Raw genomic sequence first — 18,989 nt, 5'->3', positions numbered from 1 at the left:
AATATATATAACTGAATCACTCTGCTGGAAAGCAACAAACCTGTAAATCAACTATACATCATTAAAAAAAAATACTGAACCACCACCGTGATGTGGGCACAAGTCAGGCAGGAAAAAAAAAAAAAAAGAATTCTGTGAAAATGAAGAACATAGAGCTATTACCAAATTTTCAAAAAGGTTCATGAACTCCCAATGGATGAAGAACTATTAACAGCATGACATGAGAGAAGAGATCAGCCAGGGCTAGCTGGCACTAGAACCCTTAGGAGCACCAACACTTCCAGAAACCAGAGCCTGACATCAGGAAGGCACAGGGAAGAACATCCTTTGAGAAGACAGACTGACCATCTCCAACAGAGGAGTCAAGAGTGCCATGAAAAATAAGAGTTAAGTTCAGATCGGACTTCCCTGGTGGCCCAGTGGTTGAGAATCCATCTGCCAATTCAGGGGACACGAGTTCAGTCCCTGGTCCAGGAAGATGCCACACGCCGAGGGGCAACCAAGCCCATGTGCCACAACTACTGAGCTTGCATACCGCAACTCCCGAAGCCCCGGAGCCCGTGCTCCGCAACAAGAGAAGCCACCACAATGAGAAGCCTGTGCTCCACAATGAAGAGTAGCCCCTGCTCACACAACCAGAGAAAGCCTAAGTGCAGCAACCAAGACCCAGAGCAGCCAGTAAGTAAATAAATAAAAATAAAATGTTCAGATCTAGTTCTGCTAGACTGGACAACCACGGGGGACCTTGGTGGGAATCAGTTAGATAAGAAGGGATGAAAAAGACCAGGGCTGTAATCCACTATGAGATGAGCGGCAGATAAGGAAGAGGCAGCGGTCAAGTGGACACAACCCGCCTGGGAGTCCAGCTGGGAAAGGGAGGAACAGAAGGAGTCTCACCCTAGCCCTGTCTTTGAAAACCGAATCCACCTTTTACGGTCCCGGTGAAATCTCTCGACCCCTTCATAAAACCTTCCTTGAGTCCTTGAACTCACCTCCCTTGGCTGAATTCTTCTAGAGCCTGGTACCACACATCACTGACCGTAGCATGATCTGCGTTACCCAGCGTCTTCTATGTCCCCAGCAGCACGTGGACTCCTATAAGGTGGAGGCAGTGTGCTCTTGGGCCTCTCCTGAATTCCTCCCAAGGCCTTATTCTCAGCCAGCATTCCACCAAGGACTGCAGGGCCTGACCTCTGAAGTAAGAGATCTGGCCCTGCCAGAACAGCTGGTTAACTTGTATGACCTTGGACAAATCGATGAAGTCTCCTGGAGGCCAATTCCTGTAAGAGGAGGCTGAACTCTCCGCTAGGGAAGAAGGAGATAAGTGTAATTGGGAAAGATACTCGATACAGCAGATTGTTTCTGTAATGCAAATCATAGAAAATAAAGCTGGATTAAAAACCACTGGACACTCAAATAACACATGATAGAAAAATAGGCTAGAAAAGGTTGAGAAACATTGAACTAGATGATTTATAATTTCAGGCTTAAAATTTTGACAATCACTCGGTCATGCTATTCAAAAGACTGTGCCAGGTACCACACTGTGCACTTCAGATGCAGAGAACAAATGCCATCTTTGTCCTCTGGAAATTAATATCCTACTACAAACACCAAAGAATGATAGATGAAGCCATAATTTTCTTTGTAAATAGATCATGTGTACACATCTTCTACTGTGTAGACTATGGTTCATTATGAAAATCATCCAGAAAAAAATATGCTAAAACTATAAATACACCAGGTATGCTTTTCCCATTTGGACTATTTCACTGCTTAAATGAAGAGAAGGAAGAAAGAACACTGTTCTATAGCATGAATTTAATTTCATGCACTTTTGTTCAGAGGTAAATGACCTAGATGCCCTGGGAAGATTACTCAAATGGCTTTGGTTTTATGTAACAGCATCACCAGCTTCCCAGGTGGCTCAGTGGCTTCCCTGGTGGCTCAGATGGTAAAGCATCTGCCTGCAACGTGGGAGACCCGGGTTCGATCCCTGGGTTGGGAAGATCCCCTGGAGAAGGAAATGGCAACCCACTCCAGTACCCTTGCCTGGAGAATCCCACGGACAGAGGAACCTGGTAGGCTACAGTCCATGGGGTCGCAAAGAGTCGGACATGACTGAGCGACTTCACTTTGTCAATGCAGAAGATGCAGGACACCAGGATTCAATCCCTGGGTTGGGAAGATCCCTGGTGTAGGAAATGGTCACTCATTTTCTTGCCTGGAAAATCCCATGGACAGCGGAGCCTAGTGGGCTACAATCCATGGGGTCCCGAAAGTCAGACACGACTGAGCACGCAAGCACAACAGCATCACCAGGAACAGATGAACTTCTCAAATATTCCACATTCTTACTTGCTCAGTATTTCCTTTTACCTTTCCCCAACACTTCAACCATAAATCTGAAATCGTCAGAGAGAACTTGTAAAATCCAGTCCTCCTACACAACTTTGGGGTCAATTATAACCTTGCCAGAAGGTAGGTAGGTAGGTAGGTAGGTAGGTGTGTGTGTGTGTGTGTGTGTGTTAGTTGCTCAGTCGTGTCCTACTCTGTGCGACCCCATGGACTGTGTAGCCCACCAGGCTCCTCTCTCCATAGAATTCTCCAGGCAAGAATACTGGAGTGGGTTGCCATTCCCTTCTCCAGGGGATCTTCCTGAGCCAGTGATCAGACCTGGATCTCCTACATTGCTGGCTGATTCTTTACCATCTGAGCTACCAGAGAAGACCACTTCAAGTACTACTTCCCTAACCTAAGAGCCTTCTTCGTCAAGGTCTAGGTAACACCAATGGAATTCAAAACATCTGAGGTAGCATTTTACCAAGTGTCTCTCCTCTAAGAGACAAAGATTAAAGCATGTCTTTCGTCCAAATCAGGCAGTCATCCCCAATCAGAAGCACTTTCATCTTGGCTACAATGACTCTGGCTTAGGCACTGATGGGAATGTGTGAGGACTGGGGTGAGAAAGCACAGCAGGTACTTAATTCTTTAACTAGGTAGTCATTTCAGGGAGGAGTCCAGCTAGTCAGAAAGTAGCCTAACTGCATTACCCAACAGTAGTAACACCCCACTCCAGTATTCTTGCCTGGAAAACCCCACGGACGGAGGAGCCTGGTAGGCTGCAGTCCATGGGGTCTCGAAGAGTCGGACACGACTGAGTGACTTCACTTTCACTTTTCACTTTCACGCATTGGAGAAGGAAATGGCAACCCACTCCAGTGTTCTTGCCTGGAGAATCCCAGGGACAGGGGAGCCTGGTGGGTTGCCGTCTATGGGGTTGCACTGAGTCGGACACGACTGAAGCGACTTAGCAGCAGCAGTAGCAGCAGTAACTAAAAAGTGCATTTTGGGAGAGAAAAACAATCTGCTGGCTGGAACACTCTGATTCCTTGTCTTGATTACCACGTAACAGGACATAAATAACGCCCCCCATTTCAGAGAAAAGGTAAAAGAACATGTGTGTAAGGATTTTGACCTGAATACTTTGTGGTGATGGTGGCGAGGCTTCTACTACAGAGGAAAAGTGGAAACAGAGGGGAAGAGAGCAAGAGGGGTGGGATTCCTGGGGAAAGAGTGCTTTCCACCACGTGCCCACTTAAAAAAGTTAGCAGATAAAGTTCTATAGAAACGGGTAACGTAACTGATTAATTACGATAAACACTGAATATGAAATACTAATTACAGAATATCAAATGCAATAAAAACGACAACAAAGACAGAGTTCTCCATGCCCTGATGCTACTGCCCTGCATTCTGTATTTCACAAAAGCAAGCCTCAACTAAAATTATATTTACCTGCTTATTTATATAACAGCTAAATATCTCCAGGCAACAAATATTCAATTTAACCAAGCAACAAGAAAGTCAGTTACAAACCCTTATTATTAATTAATATCCCCCTCGCTTCCAACCAGACGATGAAAAGTAAAATGCAATTTTAATGTTTTCTTTTTCCATATGTGATATTCTTAAAGAACTATGTATAAACCTTTTCCAAAAAATTTAAATGACATGAGTCAAGACAAAGGAAAATAAAAAGGGAAAAGAAAAACAATGAAGCAGGATAGTTAAAGCAAAGTTTAGTATTTTTCTTCCTTAAAAAAAAATGACTAAAGAGTTTTACATTGAAGAGAAATGTTTGGACTGTCGGTATATTGTTTTTAATTCATGGAACAATGTAGCCATTTGTTTTTTTCCTTTTAGGACATTGTTTTGTTTTGAACACATAGGGAATTACCTAGGCCAAGTATGAATTCAAAGAAAAAAGCTGGGAGAAAAAAAAACTACCACCAAACGAAAAACTCGTGGTAAATTTGGCATTCTTTCCAGTGTATAAAAATAAAACTCAGTTTGGAAATATGATTAAAATCTCCGAAACACACAGAAAGAATAGTTAAAGAGTAGGAAAAAAAAATGTAAGATCACTCACATTTCCCCTCCTAGAAGCTCTATTTCTTTGCAATTCACATCTTCACGTGCAGTTTGCATATAGTAGCTCTGCTAAAAACAACCACATGGAAAATTTTTGTACCAGATAACACTGCAGGACAGGGCTTGGCAGCTACAAGTTGTAATCAGAATGCTTCAAGGGCTAATGTAACGCAGATAACGACCAAGCATGCATTTCGGTGTGCAGAGTCTTAACTTTTTTTTTTTTTTATAGCAGGCTGTGGGAGGGTCAAAGCTATTGGGTTCTACTTTATATGCGTTCAGCAATGAGAATTTTTCAGTAAGGGAGCATTTTGCTTCCATGAATAAAAGAATTGCTTAAAATATACAAGATTCTTTTCCAGTTAATGCATTCTTGTAGGAGGTGAGGTGCTCACACAGACAAGCCTAGAATGGGAGAAAGTTTTCCAGTTCCTAAAATGCCTTTCCCCAGTAACTCCACAGGCCTGCATCTTCATCTCCACTGCAATAGGGCTCCCCCAGCGTTGGCAAATGAAGAGGCTACTTATTTAAGGATTGCGGAAACCCATGATATAATGAGCCACTTTTCCCCAAGAGTAATCTAAAGAAGAAAAGAATGCTGATTTTATTTATGCCTGTTGCCTAAGAGGGGGAGCAGAAAGAGACTTGGGTCTCGATAAGTTTCCTGTACATTCAAGAGGCACTGAAGCCTTGTGACTTCAATCCAAGTTCAAGTGGCAGATTCAGATGGAGCTCTCACTTGGGGGAAGTGAGCCACCATATTAATGCAAGGAATGTGAAATGGGAGAAACCCTTCCATCCACAGTCAGGAGGGGGGTTCGTGTGATCCAATGGGGTTATTCTCTTTTCCTCCAACGCTGGCTGGCACTCACACAGCTGAGCTAAGATGGCTTCCAAAGTCCAAAATAAGACGCTAGCCCAAGGCAGCCTGGGCCCTCCCGCGGGAACCCTGAGGCAAATGAATCAAAGGCTCTTTTATTCTCCCTCCCACCAGAACATGCTCCCTCTCTGTTGTAAACGAAATGCTTGCCAGCATGAATTATTTAGTTCCAAACAGACATAAAGAAATCTTAAATAACACATGTCCCTCGGAATTTTAATAAGTTCAGGTGACGGACAAGTGGAGCTCTTGGGTTTGTTTCTAGCCTCGGATAGAAAATTCACTGGTGGTCAGGAGCCCATCAGCAGCATGAAGTCACGGCAGAAACTGAAACTTCTCACACTGCAAGTTACAGCTGACATCCAAACTCCACGCATGAAACGGAGGTGCTCCGTCCTCCTCGCTGGGATGTCTGCACTCCAAACTAAGTCCCTGTTCTTCCTGTCAAGCCAGGCTTCCTTTCTGATTTTGCTATTTCTGTCAGCAGTACCTGGATTCTTCCAAGAATAGAGCCTGAAATTCACTTATGAGGTCTTCCCTGACTGGCTCCACCTCCCTCTCCTCTAGTCTGAACTCTTAAGCAGTTACTGCCCGTATCAACCACTTGACAATTCATCCTATATGGCCTTATAAACATAGCTCCTGTAAAACGACTGAAAGGAACATGCATTTACAGCTTGTCTTCACAAAGATTAGAAACTTCTTACGGGAAGGGATTAGGCCTTTCCCTCTGCTGGATACCACACAAGGCAGATTTACAAAAGCTCCAGAGATACCTCTTTATTAATTCACTCAACAGACACTTGGTGAGCCTCCACTCTGAACAGACACAGCACCCACCTCAGGCACTCGGCAGCCTTGGGCTCAGTTTAAGCCTTCATTCCATTAAGGGAAGGGCTGGAGGGTCCCCAAAGAATTCTGCTTCTGCAGTTCCAATATATATACCATTTAAGATGAACAAGAAATTAAGATTTATTTCCCCCCAAAAGGAGGCCTATTGAGAAGCTCCGCATCTGCCCCTCCCTCCCAAGGAAACATTTGAGAAAAGGAACATTAGATGCTAAGAGAATTTAGAATGAAAGATGGGTTGCCCACTCCTTCCCCATTTTACAGATAAGGAAACTGAGAATCAGAAGTTCACACGAGGATCCAAAGGTCTTGTGAATAGTGGCAAAACTCTGGCGAATTCTGGGTCCTGACACTCAGTCAAGGGTTCCTTTTACCATAGCACAATTTACCCAAAACCTTTCAAAAATAAAGTATTAATCCACCTGCAAAGGTGTCCCTTCTCGTGTGTTAGTCTCTATAAGAAAACAGAGAGTCCTAGCACTTACTCTTAGACATCCTCAACCTGAAAATCATCAGGACTTTATCTACATACTTTTTATGTCCTCTCCAAAATATGGAAATTTTCTTAGTCTTAAAACCACTTTGTCATTTTATTTCTTTCATATTCTTTAAGCAGACCTGTTATGGCAAATCACAGTGAAATAACCAAGTCTCCTGTCAACCAGATTATCCAAGCATAATTCTTGCCACATTATTGTATCTGTTCAAAGATGATCAATTAAAAAAAATTAAAAACAGAATTCTAAAACTACCCTCCACATGGATACATCTTCCTAAGAGTAATTTTGAATCCCAAGAGACAACAGTCAGATTTAGGGAACTGGCAACTCTTATCACTAATCCCAGGCACAACAAAGAATTAACTATCATTAACTTTCATAAGGCTTCCCTGCTGGCTCAGCAGTGAAGAATCTGTCCACCAGTGCAGGAGACTCAGGTTTGATCCCTGGGTCAGGAAGATCCCCTGGAAAAGGAAATGGCAACCCACTCCAATATTCTTGTCTAGAGAATCCCATGGACAGAGGAGCCTGGTGGGCTACGTCCATGGGGTCATGAAGAGTTGGACACGACTGAGAGACTAAACAACAGCAACTTTCATAAAGACTTAATGTAATTGATAGTTGATGATCTTTGCTACTAGAAATAAATTTCCTGCATTACCAGAAAAGGTAAAAAGAAAACATTCAAAATCTGAATGTTCACTAACGTGAGGATTGCAGGAAAAAATTTCCTTCAAAAGAGCCATAATGCTCCTTCAGTCACTGTAAGCAAAGACTTCAGAATCGGTTGACTGCTACTGGGGATTGCCAAAAAAGGGCAGGAAGAGCTTTCAGACATCACGGTCCTCTTTTTTGTGGTGACACTTCTGAGCAGGGACCTTAGCTCAGCTCCTCGGTTGTCCCTGAACAAGGAGATGCTGCTATTTTGCATTCTCCATGCCTCTCTCTTCCATGTAAGATGGCAGGTGCCCACCCAGAGGAAGATGCTATTTCTGTTTCTAAGCCCCTTCCCAGAACCACATGTCCAGACAGAAACCATCCTACAAACTGACAGCTGAAGAGCGGACTCCAGGCTGGGTATAGATTACACACCCAAGAACCAGCTGAGGTCCTGCTTCCCAGCTGGCTGGCCTCTAGCAGCCCACCTCACCCTGGCCCAGATGCAGGCTCTCTTACTGAGAGCGCACATCAGCCTAAGGTGGACAGCTGGGCTGTGGAGGAGCCCAAACTTGGTGTCCAGGCTTGAGGCAGGCCATAGGGAAGCTCCCCCTGCAGAGACAGGGGGATGGCCAGCTGGCTTGAAGCAGTCCTTTGTTTTCAAGACTTACTTTTATCTCAGCAACAATTTGAACTGCTGATGAAAATTCATCATTAGTTCAAATGGTTGATTTGTCTTTAAGCAACTCTTTAAAAATCTGAGTGCCGCTGTTGAGTGTATACTATCAAGATTTTACTTGGTTTCTATAACCTTGGTGACATTGATTTGTATGTGATTCTATGCAGGTCCCTAGCAGAGGAAGAAAACAGCTGTTTAATATATAACACAGGACAAAAACAGCAACACAGCAGCAGCTAAACTAACAGAAAGCAGAAAAATCTTCACTTCCATTCTATGTTTAAAAAATATAGAGGATGAAGCACATACAAGAGGTTCCTACCCTTTTGCAAATATAGAAAGAAAAAGAGAGACAAAAAGGCTGGAGAGGGATTCCTGGATGGCGCAGTGGACAAGAATCCACCTATCAGTGTAGGAGACACAGGTTCAATCCCTCATCCAGGAAGATCCCAAATACCACAGAACAACTAAGCCCGGGCACCACAACTATTGAGCCTGTGCTCTGGAGCCTGAGTCTCAACTACCGAGCAGATGTGCTGCAACCACTGAAGCCTGCGCCCCTAGAGCCCATGTTCTGCAATAAGAGAAGCCATCACAGTAAGAAGCCCCCGCACCACAACTGGGGAGTTGCCCCAACACTCTTCAAGAAGAGAAAGCCCTTGCAGCAACAAAGACCCAGCACAGCCAAAAATAAACAAACCAATAAAATTATTTTAAACATAGAGCTGGAGAATCTGCTCACTAGTCTTTTTCTTCCTATCTTTTATGCCACTGTCACACTCTTTAGGAAATTTAAGAAAAACTTCCATAGCAGGTGAACATACCAGTATGCAAAAACAATGCTGCTAATAAAAAAAAAAAGCAAACATAAAATGGAGTTGTAAGTAAAATGCATTGGGGCCATAACTTGAGATGACTTTGGAGATAAAACTAAAACAATATTTTGCCACTTAAAAGCCCTGATGGACTCTCTTAATCAATGCTTGAACTACTCTTATAAATATTGGAAAACAGTGAGACAACTATCAAAGTCCTCTGGGCCAAGTGTTCCCCCCCAAAATCAATGCCCAAACTCCCTGAAGTCTCGCTTAGCGATTATGGTACCAGGAAGTCAAGATATCTTATCACAGAGAATTTGTTCATTCACAACCATTATCAAGCAACATTTTGCCTATTGGGTGGTCAACAATGTTTCCTTTCATCCAGAAAATAAAGATTTTACATGAAAACCAAACCCAGCAGAGGAGATGCATGTATATATATATATATATATATGCCTATATCTTTGAGGGGTAAAGGTGTATTAGCCAAAACTATCTATACTGAATATCAAGCCAAACAGCAATCATCTGGAAATGTCAAAATCTTCTGGGCAATCAACTTGACAGTGCAAATATAAGACAAGCCTCAATTTAGCCGATAAGACGCCAGTAACTCTCTTGGACCCCTCAATTTTGGCAGCCACCCTCTCCACAGTCTCCCTGGGCTGTATCCATGGACTGATTAGTATGGAAAGAAAACCCCAGTGCCCTGCCTCTCTCAGCTGTTAGGTATATTCTGCCCTCAGTCGACAACAATTGAGGAAGCCCACTGTTCCTCTGAAGTATCCTATGATTTCAGTCTACATGTGCTTGCTCCTGAAAACATCTATGAAATGGCCACAGGGCTCAACTTGGGCACACAATTAGAAAGCATGTGGGGTTGCTAGCTTCCTTTTCTTTCTTTTAAATTAATTAATTTATTTTAATGGAGGCTAATTACTTTACAATATTGTGGTGGGTTTTGCCATACATTGACATGAATCAGGCTTCCTTTTCTACATACGCTTTTCTTGAGCTTCCTTTTCTACATATGCTTGTCCTGTATTTCTTCAGCACTGCACCTCTGATCCACAGTCCACTCTTCCTTGCATGTTATATCCACAGACTCACAGAAAGTCATAACCTGAAAGGTCCTATCCACATGACCCAGCCTGAGCACCACTTAAACTTGATAAGAGGCGTTAACCTTTTAAAGCCCAGGCAGGCAGACAGATCTGGGTTCAAATCCTGCTTCTGGTACACTCTGGTTCCGTAGATTGTGTTCTCATTTGTTAAAACAGATAATAACTGCCTCATAAAACTGTTGTAATGATCAGATGAAATATTAAAATTCTTAAATTGAGAATTTCTCTTTTCTTGGTCCCAGTTAAGATGTAATTGTTGGGGCTAGCTTTTTTTGTAGTACATTAAATTGCAAGCCCAAGAGACAAGGGTTTTTTCCTACTGGGTTTTTTTGTTTTTTAATTTTATGGTCCCTAGTGTGGCACCTTTTGAGAGAGCCATAGACCAAACATGTGAAAGAATGCATTAAATCTCTATTACCACTACCTATTCCAGCTAATGTAGTGTTCTTTAGTTTCCTCAAGAATCAATCATTTCCTAAACTGTACCTTCTCAAAACAAATACATCAAACCACACCCTCTCCCCACATATATCCAACACATACACACAGAACTCCCAGCTGAAAAACACACTGCCTCTCGCCCCAAATTTTAGAATAAAGTTACCATATTTACCAGAATACTTGGGCAAACTGTGATAGATGGAGAGAGGGGATTTGGAAGAATTTTAAATATCTCTGAAGAACATCCTTTAGGATTTGTGGCATCAAATCCTTAAAGGAGAACTACTTGCCTATAGCAAATTCTGGCAGCAAGTAAACTCACTGGTGAGTTGTGGGCGAAGTTAAATATTGCACTTCACTCCGTTCTATGCAAGCAAACAGTGAGTAACATGGTTACCTCGAGCTCTCGCATTGGGTGTAGACATCCCTCCACAAGAAACAGGGTCCATTATTACTCTCCCCGTTGGCAAATTTATATTTAAGGGGGCACATATTGTGCTTTTGAGACATACTTTACTAGACAAATATTTGCTCCATAAGCCAGGGCAACGGTGTCATTTCTTTTCTTTGCAGGGGGCAGCGACAGAAGAATCAGTAGGGGAGAAGGGGCTAAGATCCCAGACTCCCCCCAAAGGACACAGACTTCCGCTGCAGTAACGTTGGTTCTTTCAAGGAATATTTCCCCTAACGGCTAAAACGGCTTAACACATAATCAGCATCTTGTATCAATTACACAAATACCACGAAGCAACTCTGGTGCTCTGGGAAAGGACCATTAACACACAGAACTCCTAACTGGCCTCGTCTGTCCCCTCCCACGGGGTTTGACAGCGTGTCCAAGGCGCCCGAACACCAGCCATCAGGCTCCCTCCAGCGCCCTCCTCTCGCAGCAAACTGCCAAGGCTCTCGGGCCAAACTCCAACGTCCCTCGATTCAAAACCGAGAAAGTGTGAACCCCGCTAAGCAAACGGTAGGGCGCGTAATAACTTTTTTTTTTCTTTTCCGTGGAGCGGATTGGAGATGCTCGGCTCTAACGCCAACTTCCCAGGTCTTCCGTCCGCTTTCCGCAACCATCCCGTGGGGAAGGCGGGAGGGAGGGCGGACCAAAGAGAGGGCTGATGAGTTTTAATACCTCCGTGGTTTTCCCAGTGCGGGAAATTTACTACACAGCAGCCCCTGAGAATTCGGTGCAGGTCTAACGAAAGGAGAATGCTCTCCCCCTCGCCCCTGCTAAAAGGAACAATAAAAACACGCAGCAGGCGCTCAGCTGTCCATACCAGGCCTTCCTAAGGGCCGATGGAGAAAGAAATTTCTCCAGTGTGCAATCTGGAGAAAGGAAGATGCCTGGCCAAGCGGAGGCCCGGGCATGAGTGTCCAGCCTGGGTCCCCAGCCTGCCGGGGAAGGGGCCTACAGGGAAGGGATGGGGACTAAAGAGAAGGAGCAGTCGGCACGCGACCCGCCCGGGGAGGGTAACGGCGGCCGAGCTCTACTTACATAACGCTTCAACTTTTTCTCCGGGGGGGACTTGCGGAGCCATCCCGAGCAGACCACTTCGCCGCCGCTCATGGTGCGCGCCTTTCGGGCTCTGGGCCCGGCGCGCTCCCGACACCTTCGACGCCGGACGGCCGTGCAGCTGCTGGGACCTCGCTCTCCCGCGGCGCACCCCAGGCGGACGGGGCGGGCCGGCTCCGCGGCGCTCTGGCTCTTGGCGTTCGAGTTTCTTCCCCGCAGGCAGGTCCGCGGACGTGAGTAGAAGCGGGCACAGCCGCCGAGGCCGACACCTCGGGGCAGGGGCCGCGGCCGGGCCGAAGATGCCCAGGCCTCCCTTCAGTGCACCCGCCCGGCCGCCTCCTCTGCGCTCGGGCTCCCCGGGACTCTGCCCCGGCGCGGAGCCCTAGCCTCGGCCCCCTGCGCTCCGCCCCCTCGGGACGGGACCTCCCAGAGCGCACTCCGAGACAGACACGACGCTGCACGCGCGCACACACACAGTCTCACACGCTCATACACACACAATGCCCCCGCGCAGTGCCCACTCCGACTGGCCAGCTGTAGGTTTCGCTGCGCTTGGCGCTATCCCCTCCTTCCTCCTTCTGGAGGGAGGGTGGGTCACTTCCCCGAGGCGCCCGGACCGCGGCGAGGAAAGGGAAAGCCGCGAGGGTCCCGTGGTCAGCGGGCGCAGGGCTGGTCCCGGGCCACGGAGGGAGCCGCCGGCTCGGCGTCGCTGGGCAGAGTGCAGGTCCCGCCGAAGGGTGGGTCCGCGCTGGCAGCCGCCGCGGGAGAGAGAAAGCAGAGGGCGGCAGAAGAACGAGGCGCTAGGCTGCTCGGCTGCGGGGACCAAGCCCACCGTCCCGTCCCCTAGCGCTGCTCCTGCGCCGCCTCCCCCACCCCAGGGCGCGCGGCAGGTTCTGGGCGGCCCGGCCCCCGGCCCCGATCCCTCCCTCTCCCGGCCTCCCGGCTCCCTCTTCCTCTCTTTCCTCCTCCCCTTCCCACGTTCGGGCCGGCTCCGGTTTCTGCCCAGACTTTCTCTGAAACTCCGCCGGAGCGCTTCCAGCCAAAACAACAAGGGCCAGGGAGGAGGAGACGCGCGGAGGGAGGGAGCGAGCGAGGGAGGGCGCGGGAGTCCGAGAGGCACCCTGGGATCTGTAGTTCGGGACGCTGGAGAGGGGTCCTCGGCGCCCCCGGCGGCCGTGGATCCCGGAGCCCCCAGCGGGATGGTCGCCAAGGAAGGCGGCGAAGCCTCGCCGAGGGTAACGCCGCGCCATCTCGGGTTCCCGGGCGACCGAGGAACATTCGAAGGTTCAAGTCTGTGGATTGCCATCTTGGCTCAGCCGAGTGTCAGTTCGGAGTTTGTACTGTGCAGGAGATCGGGAGTTGGGGGCGGGGAAGAGGGGGGGGGCGGGTACTTGACAGCGTGGAAAGCGAAACAGCCTGGAGGAAGACCGCGCGACCTGGAGAGTCTGCGATCCCGGGGTTTCTGCCCGCAAGACTGAAGGGCAGAGACCAGGAGGGCGAGGTCGCTGGAAGCGCGCCAAGGCGACCAGCCTGCAGGGGAGGTCAGAAGGAGACCCTCCCGGACTGGTGTGTGCTGGTCCCCGGAGCAGCCTTGCCTGAGTGGTGGGAGCGCTTAGTGGACCCAAAGGATTCAGTTGAATCTATCTCTGGGGCATTTTGAAGCCTTACACTCCCTCCATTTGTTGCCAGTTTCTTCCACTTGCCTTGGCTTTTATTTAAAATCAACCCTTGGGGTGTTGGACCAGAATAGGGAAACCATGTCCTAATTCTATTTGTTTTCTTGTGTGTGTTTTACAATGACTGTGATACCTGGTCCTGAGATTAACACGATCCTATAAGAGAAATATCTTTTCCAATGTATTTATGAGAAACAAAGCCCCCAGACAGATTTTGGAACGTACTGTAAATAATCAGATAAAAGGGCCAAACTTTTCTGGAAAAAATAACCTCTGGCGTGTTCTTGTTAATACAACATTCATAATCAGGAGTTCCTCTTGAGTTTGAAAATGTTATACAGTTGTAGTAGGAAATTAGGTGCTGGGGTGGTGACAAATAAAGGTCCCTGCACTCAGAGCGGTGACATTTCTGTGGTGGCATAAGATAGTTAACAGGGGTCAACCCAAGTACAGATTGTGATAAATGTGCCCTGGGAGAAATTGGAAGAATAATAAGGGTGGAACTAGGTCAGATACTAGGGGAGAAGTCTTCCTTAAAGAGGCAGCTAGCCAGAGATGTGAAAGATGTTGTAAAGATGTTGTCTTGTGAAACGATCAAAGGGATAACCATAAGGAGGACTGAGAGAGAAAGAACAACCCAGGAGGCTCATTGTTTTCTTAAATGTTAGAATACAAGTGAGTGTAATTTTTATGGCAGCTAATAAAGCAAAGCAATTTTTATGTGAACTCGGGTTTTACCACAAGCCATCCATATGAAAATAAATCACTAAATTTGTTTTCCACTTTTACCACAAGCAGTGTGTCTGTATACTGAGTCAAAGTATTTCAAATTAGCATGGCAGAGACTGGTTCACTCTTTCATAGTTAACTGCTAGATAATTTACCACTTCCTCCACTCCTGTTAAAGTTATTTTTTAAAAGTTGAAGTATAGAGAAGGAAATGGCAACCCACTCCAGTATTCTTGCCTGGAAAATCCCATGGACAGAGGAGCCTGGCAGGCTACAGTCCACAGGGTTGCAAAGAGTGGGATACAACTTAGCCACTAAACAACAACAAAACAATTTATTTACAATGTTGTGTTAGTTTCAGGTGTATAGCACAGTGATTCAGTTAAACATATGTATGTGTGTGTATGTATGTATATGTGTGTGTGTGTATTCATATTCTTTTTAATGTAAAATTGTAATACAGTCATCCCTCCGTATCCTTGGGGAATTGGTTCCAGGACCCCTCCCATACCAAAATTTTCTGATGCTCAAGTCCCTTGTATAAAATGGTATAGTATTTGCATGTAACCTAGACATATCTTTCTGTATACTTTAAATCATTTCTAGATTACTTATAAGACCTAATACAATGTACATGCTATGTAAATAGTTGATGCTGCTGCTGCTGCTAATCACTTCAGTGGTGTCCGACTCTGTGCGACCCCATAGACGGCAGCCCACCAGGCTCCACCATCCCTGGGATTCTCCAGGCAAGAACACTGGAGTGGGTTGCCATTCCCTTCTCCAATGCATGAAAGTGAAAAGTGAAAGTGAAGTGGCTGAGTCGTGTCCAACTCTTAGCGACCCCACTGACTGCAGCCTACCAGGCTCCTCCGTCCATGGGATTTTCCAGGCAAGAGTACTGGAGTGGGGTGCCATTGCCATCATACAGCAAATACAAGTGCTGCTTTTTGAAACTTTCTAGATTTTTTTCCTGAATATTTCCTACCCAATGTTGGTGGAGGAATCCAAAGATCTAGAGGGTCAACTGTATGTATATCATGTACTACTTTGGAATGTTCCAATAATTTTTTCCATTATTTCAAATAAGGGATTGAAATAACTCATTTCCGTGTAAGAAACCAGGGACTTCCCTGGTGGTCCAGTGGCTAAGACTCCTCATTCCCAATGCAGGGGGCCCCCCGGGCTCAATCCCTGGGCAGAGAACTAGATCCAACTAAGAGCTACAACTGACAAGAGCCCGCATGCTGCAGCTAAGACCCAGCAGAGGCAAATATATATAGTTAAGAAAAATAATCATTAAGTATTTTCCCCTATGTTCATTTATGTTATTTCTAGATAAAAAATAAATGAGGAGAAGTTGGAGATAAATACATCTTCATGTATGTGTGTTAAAAAGGAAATTGGCTTTATGTTTACATGATATGCCATTTTTAGATTATTAAATTTTAAATGATTAAATTTACATCTTTATATGTTAAAAAGTATGCTGGAAAACACTATTACACATCAGTATCTTAAATTTCATGCATACAACACAGACTCATGGAATGTCTTTGTATGTACAAGTTCTTGAGGATCCAGGATATAAAGAGAGGTTACCAAACCTATTACTTCACCCCTTTGTCCTAGAGAAGAGCATTTTGCTAGTAACCAGCCCCTTAACTTCTATAATACAGTTGATAAATGCTGTGAATGAAAAGCAAAGAGTCTCAGCAGGGCTCTACCCTCTGGGAGAAGTGTGAGTAGATGGGGAAAGACTTCCCTGAGGAATGGACTTAACTCTGATCTTCAAGATGAGTAGAAGTGGCCTAGCCAAGCAGCAGAGAAGACTATTCCAGACAACAGAGAAGCTGTCAGATGCCCAGTTCCTCAGGCTGGAAGAAACGCCTGAGAACCCGAAGGAAGGCAGCAGGTAGGCAAGTGAGAGGGACATTGGACTGGGTGAGGGGACAGACGCGGGCAGGAGACAGAGTGTGCAGATGCTTGGAGGTGGTCTTAGGGTTTAGATTTTTTCCTCGGAGCAAATGACAGTTGTCACCTTCCGTGATCTTCAAATCACCTTAGACCATCACCCCTTCATGGACTCTGTCTCACCTTCAGCAGCAGACTTGCCAATCGCACCATTTTCCAACTTGATCTTTCAAGTTCTTCCTTGCTGATACCTCTGCTTTTCCATGACCCACCAGACCCCTCCGTCTTACACTCACCCCTTTTGCCAGGTTGAATTTTGTCGTCCACAAAATATGTCATCCAAATATCGTGCTTCCAACCCACAAAGCCCCAACCCTGGGTGAACCCGACTGTACTTCCTCTGACACTAAAACAGCCGAGTGCGGTTAGAGCAAGTTAAGCAACAGAATGAGCAATGTCACCATAAATTCAGATTCAGTGACTTCAAATAGATCCTCATCTATCTGCAGGGGCAGATCTTTGTTTTCTGGAACCTGAAGCATATACAGTTTTGTTGTTGTTGTTTAGTCGCTAAGTTGTGTCCAACTCTTTGTGACTCTACAGGCTGTAGCCCACCAGAAGACTGGAGTGGGTTGCCATTTCCTTCTCCAGAGGATCTTCCTGATTGTACCTGCTTCTCCAGCATTGGCAGGTGGATTCTTTATTGTTGAGACGCCAGGGAGGTCTATATACAGTTTGAGGATTCATTTTAAAGGAAAAGAATATACAATTACAAATAAAAATGTGAATATGAATCTAGAATGCGGAAATGAATGAGGAACAGATCACTGGAGCCTTGGAGATACAGCTGCCTTTCCTTTGAGATCTCTGCGGTGATTTGGGCTTCCCAGGTGGCGCTAGTGGTAAAGAACCCTCCTGCCAAGGCAGGAGACATGAAAATATGTCTCTTATGAGGATCTCCCAGATCCAGGGTTTGGGAAGATCCTCTGGAGGAGGAAATGGCAAGCCACTCCAGTATTGCCTGGAAAACCCCATGGGCAGGGGAACCTGGTGGGCTACAGTCCCTAGGGCTGCAAAGAATCAGACACGACTGAAGCGACTTAGCATGCGCGCACACACATGGGGATTTACCCGTCCGTGATAGCTCACTCCAGTATTCTTGGGCTTCCCTAGTGGCTCAGCTGGTAAAGAATCTTCGTGCAATGCAGGAGACCCTAGTGCAATTCCTGGGTTGGGAAGATTCCCTGGGGAAGGGAAAGGCTACCCACTTCAGTATACTGGCCTGGAGAGTTTCATGGTCTGTATAGTTCATGGGGGCTTCCCTTGTGGCTCAGCTGGTAAAGAATCTGCCTGCAATGTGGAAGACCTGGGTTCAATCCCTGGGTTGGGAAGATGCCCTGGAGAAGGGAATGGCTACCCCTCCATCCATGGGATGGCAAAGAGTCGGACACAACTGAGCGACTTTCGGTTTCACTTACATAGATATGCCTCCTGAGTGCACCCTGAATCACTCTCTTCCAGCAGCTCCCTCCTCGCATGGGGGCCTGTGCAGCAAGCTTCTTTATCTTCATGGACATCTCTGCTACTGACAATCCCACTCCTTTATCAGGACAGTGCACTCAACTCTGCAAAATTTTCTTTCTTTCTTTCTTTTTAAATAACAGCTTTATCAAGATAATAATTCACCTACCATAAAATTCACATTTTTAAAGTGTAGAATTCAGTGGTTTTTAGTATATTCACAAAATTCTTCAGCCTCACTATATACTTTCAGAATATTTCCTCACCCCTAAAAGAAACCGTATTCCCCCTCCCCCTGCATCCCTGACAACCGCTAATCTTTCTGTTTCTATGGATTTGCCTCTTTTGGACATTTCATATAAATGGAATCATACAGGAGGTGACCTTTTGTAACTGGTTTCTTTCAGTCTGCATAATGTCAAGGCTTATCCACGTTGCAATATGCGTCAAGTACTTCATTGCTTTATAATGTTAAATAATATTCCATTATGTGGATATATCACATTTTGTTTATCCATTTATCAGATAATGGACATGTGGATTGTTTTTACTTTTTGCTTGTTAGGAATGATGCTTGCATTAGTGCTTAAACCATTTTCAGACATCTCAAGTGTCCAAATCTTCCACTTTCCCCATCAAACAAAGATCTTATAGTTTCATCAGGAAAGCAAAGTGCTCAGACAGAAACTTCTTCAACCACTAGCCATCAGACATGCAAACCCACATGCCAGCTTCACTCCTCCACCCACTCCTTCCCATGTCATATCAAAGGCGTTGCTTTCCGCTTCTGAAAGGTCAGTCCCTCCACTTATGCTTTGAATTTCATCCCATTGCATCTTTTCAAGAACATAACCCTATCAATAATCTCTTCTCTCTATATCTAAATACTGTACTCTCCATGTAATTTTTTCTGTCATTGTGTATGTTGCAATACAACTTAAAAACAAGTAGCAGGCCAGATTTAGCCAAAGGGCCATAATTTACCAACCTTAGCTTTATACCATGATTTGATTGGATGTACATTCACACACACACACACACACACACACACACACACAGTTCTTTTTTTTTAAATGAAAGGGAGCCATTAGTATGAAGCCTTTTAAAATAGTTGTTGTGAAAGGATTCTTACATGAAATTGCCAATAACATGCAGTTGCAGATTATTTAATTCTTCCTTAATGTTGGCACTATTCCTCTGAATAAACTACCATATCATTAAAATGAAAGTTGGCTGCACTGCATTTGACAA

General features: G+C 45.5%; 1 protein-coding gene across 5 annotated transcripts in view; it reads right to left on the bottom strand.

Annotated features, from left to right (window-relative positions):
• GAB1 (GRB2 associated binding protein 1) overlaps positions 1–12,928 on the bottom strand; it is a 128,056-nt gene extending 115,128 nt beyond the window's left edge. The window contains exon 1 of one of the 5 annotated variants that reach the window (XM_070386590.1): positions 11,881–12,928. In XM_070386590.1, the coding sequence (XP_070242691.1) occupies positions 11,881–11,952 (72 nt within the window). In that variant the 5' untranslated portion in view covers positions 11,953–12,928. Of the gene's footprint in view, positions 1–4,432; positions 4,504–11,880 lie in introns of those variants that run through there. The other 4 variants (XM_070386591.1, XM_005903138.3, XM_005903139.2 and 1 more) reach the window with 4 other exon arrangements.
• Between the last annotated feature and the right edge of the window lie 6,061 nt (positions 12,929–18,989).

Source organism: Bos mutus, chromosome 17, assembly GCF_027580195.1.
Source record: "Bos mutus isolate GX-2022 chromosome 17, NWIPB_WYAK_1.1, whole genome shotgun sequence".
Taxonomy (NCBI): Eukaryota; Metazoa; Chordata; class Mammalia; order Artiodactyla; family Bovidae; genus Bos; species Bos mutus.
The sequence above is the reverse complement of the archived record's forward strand: the minus strand, read 5'-3'. Positions and strand labels throughout refer to the sequence as shown.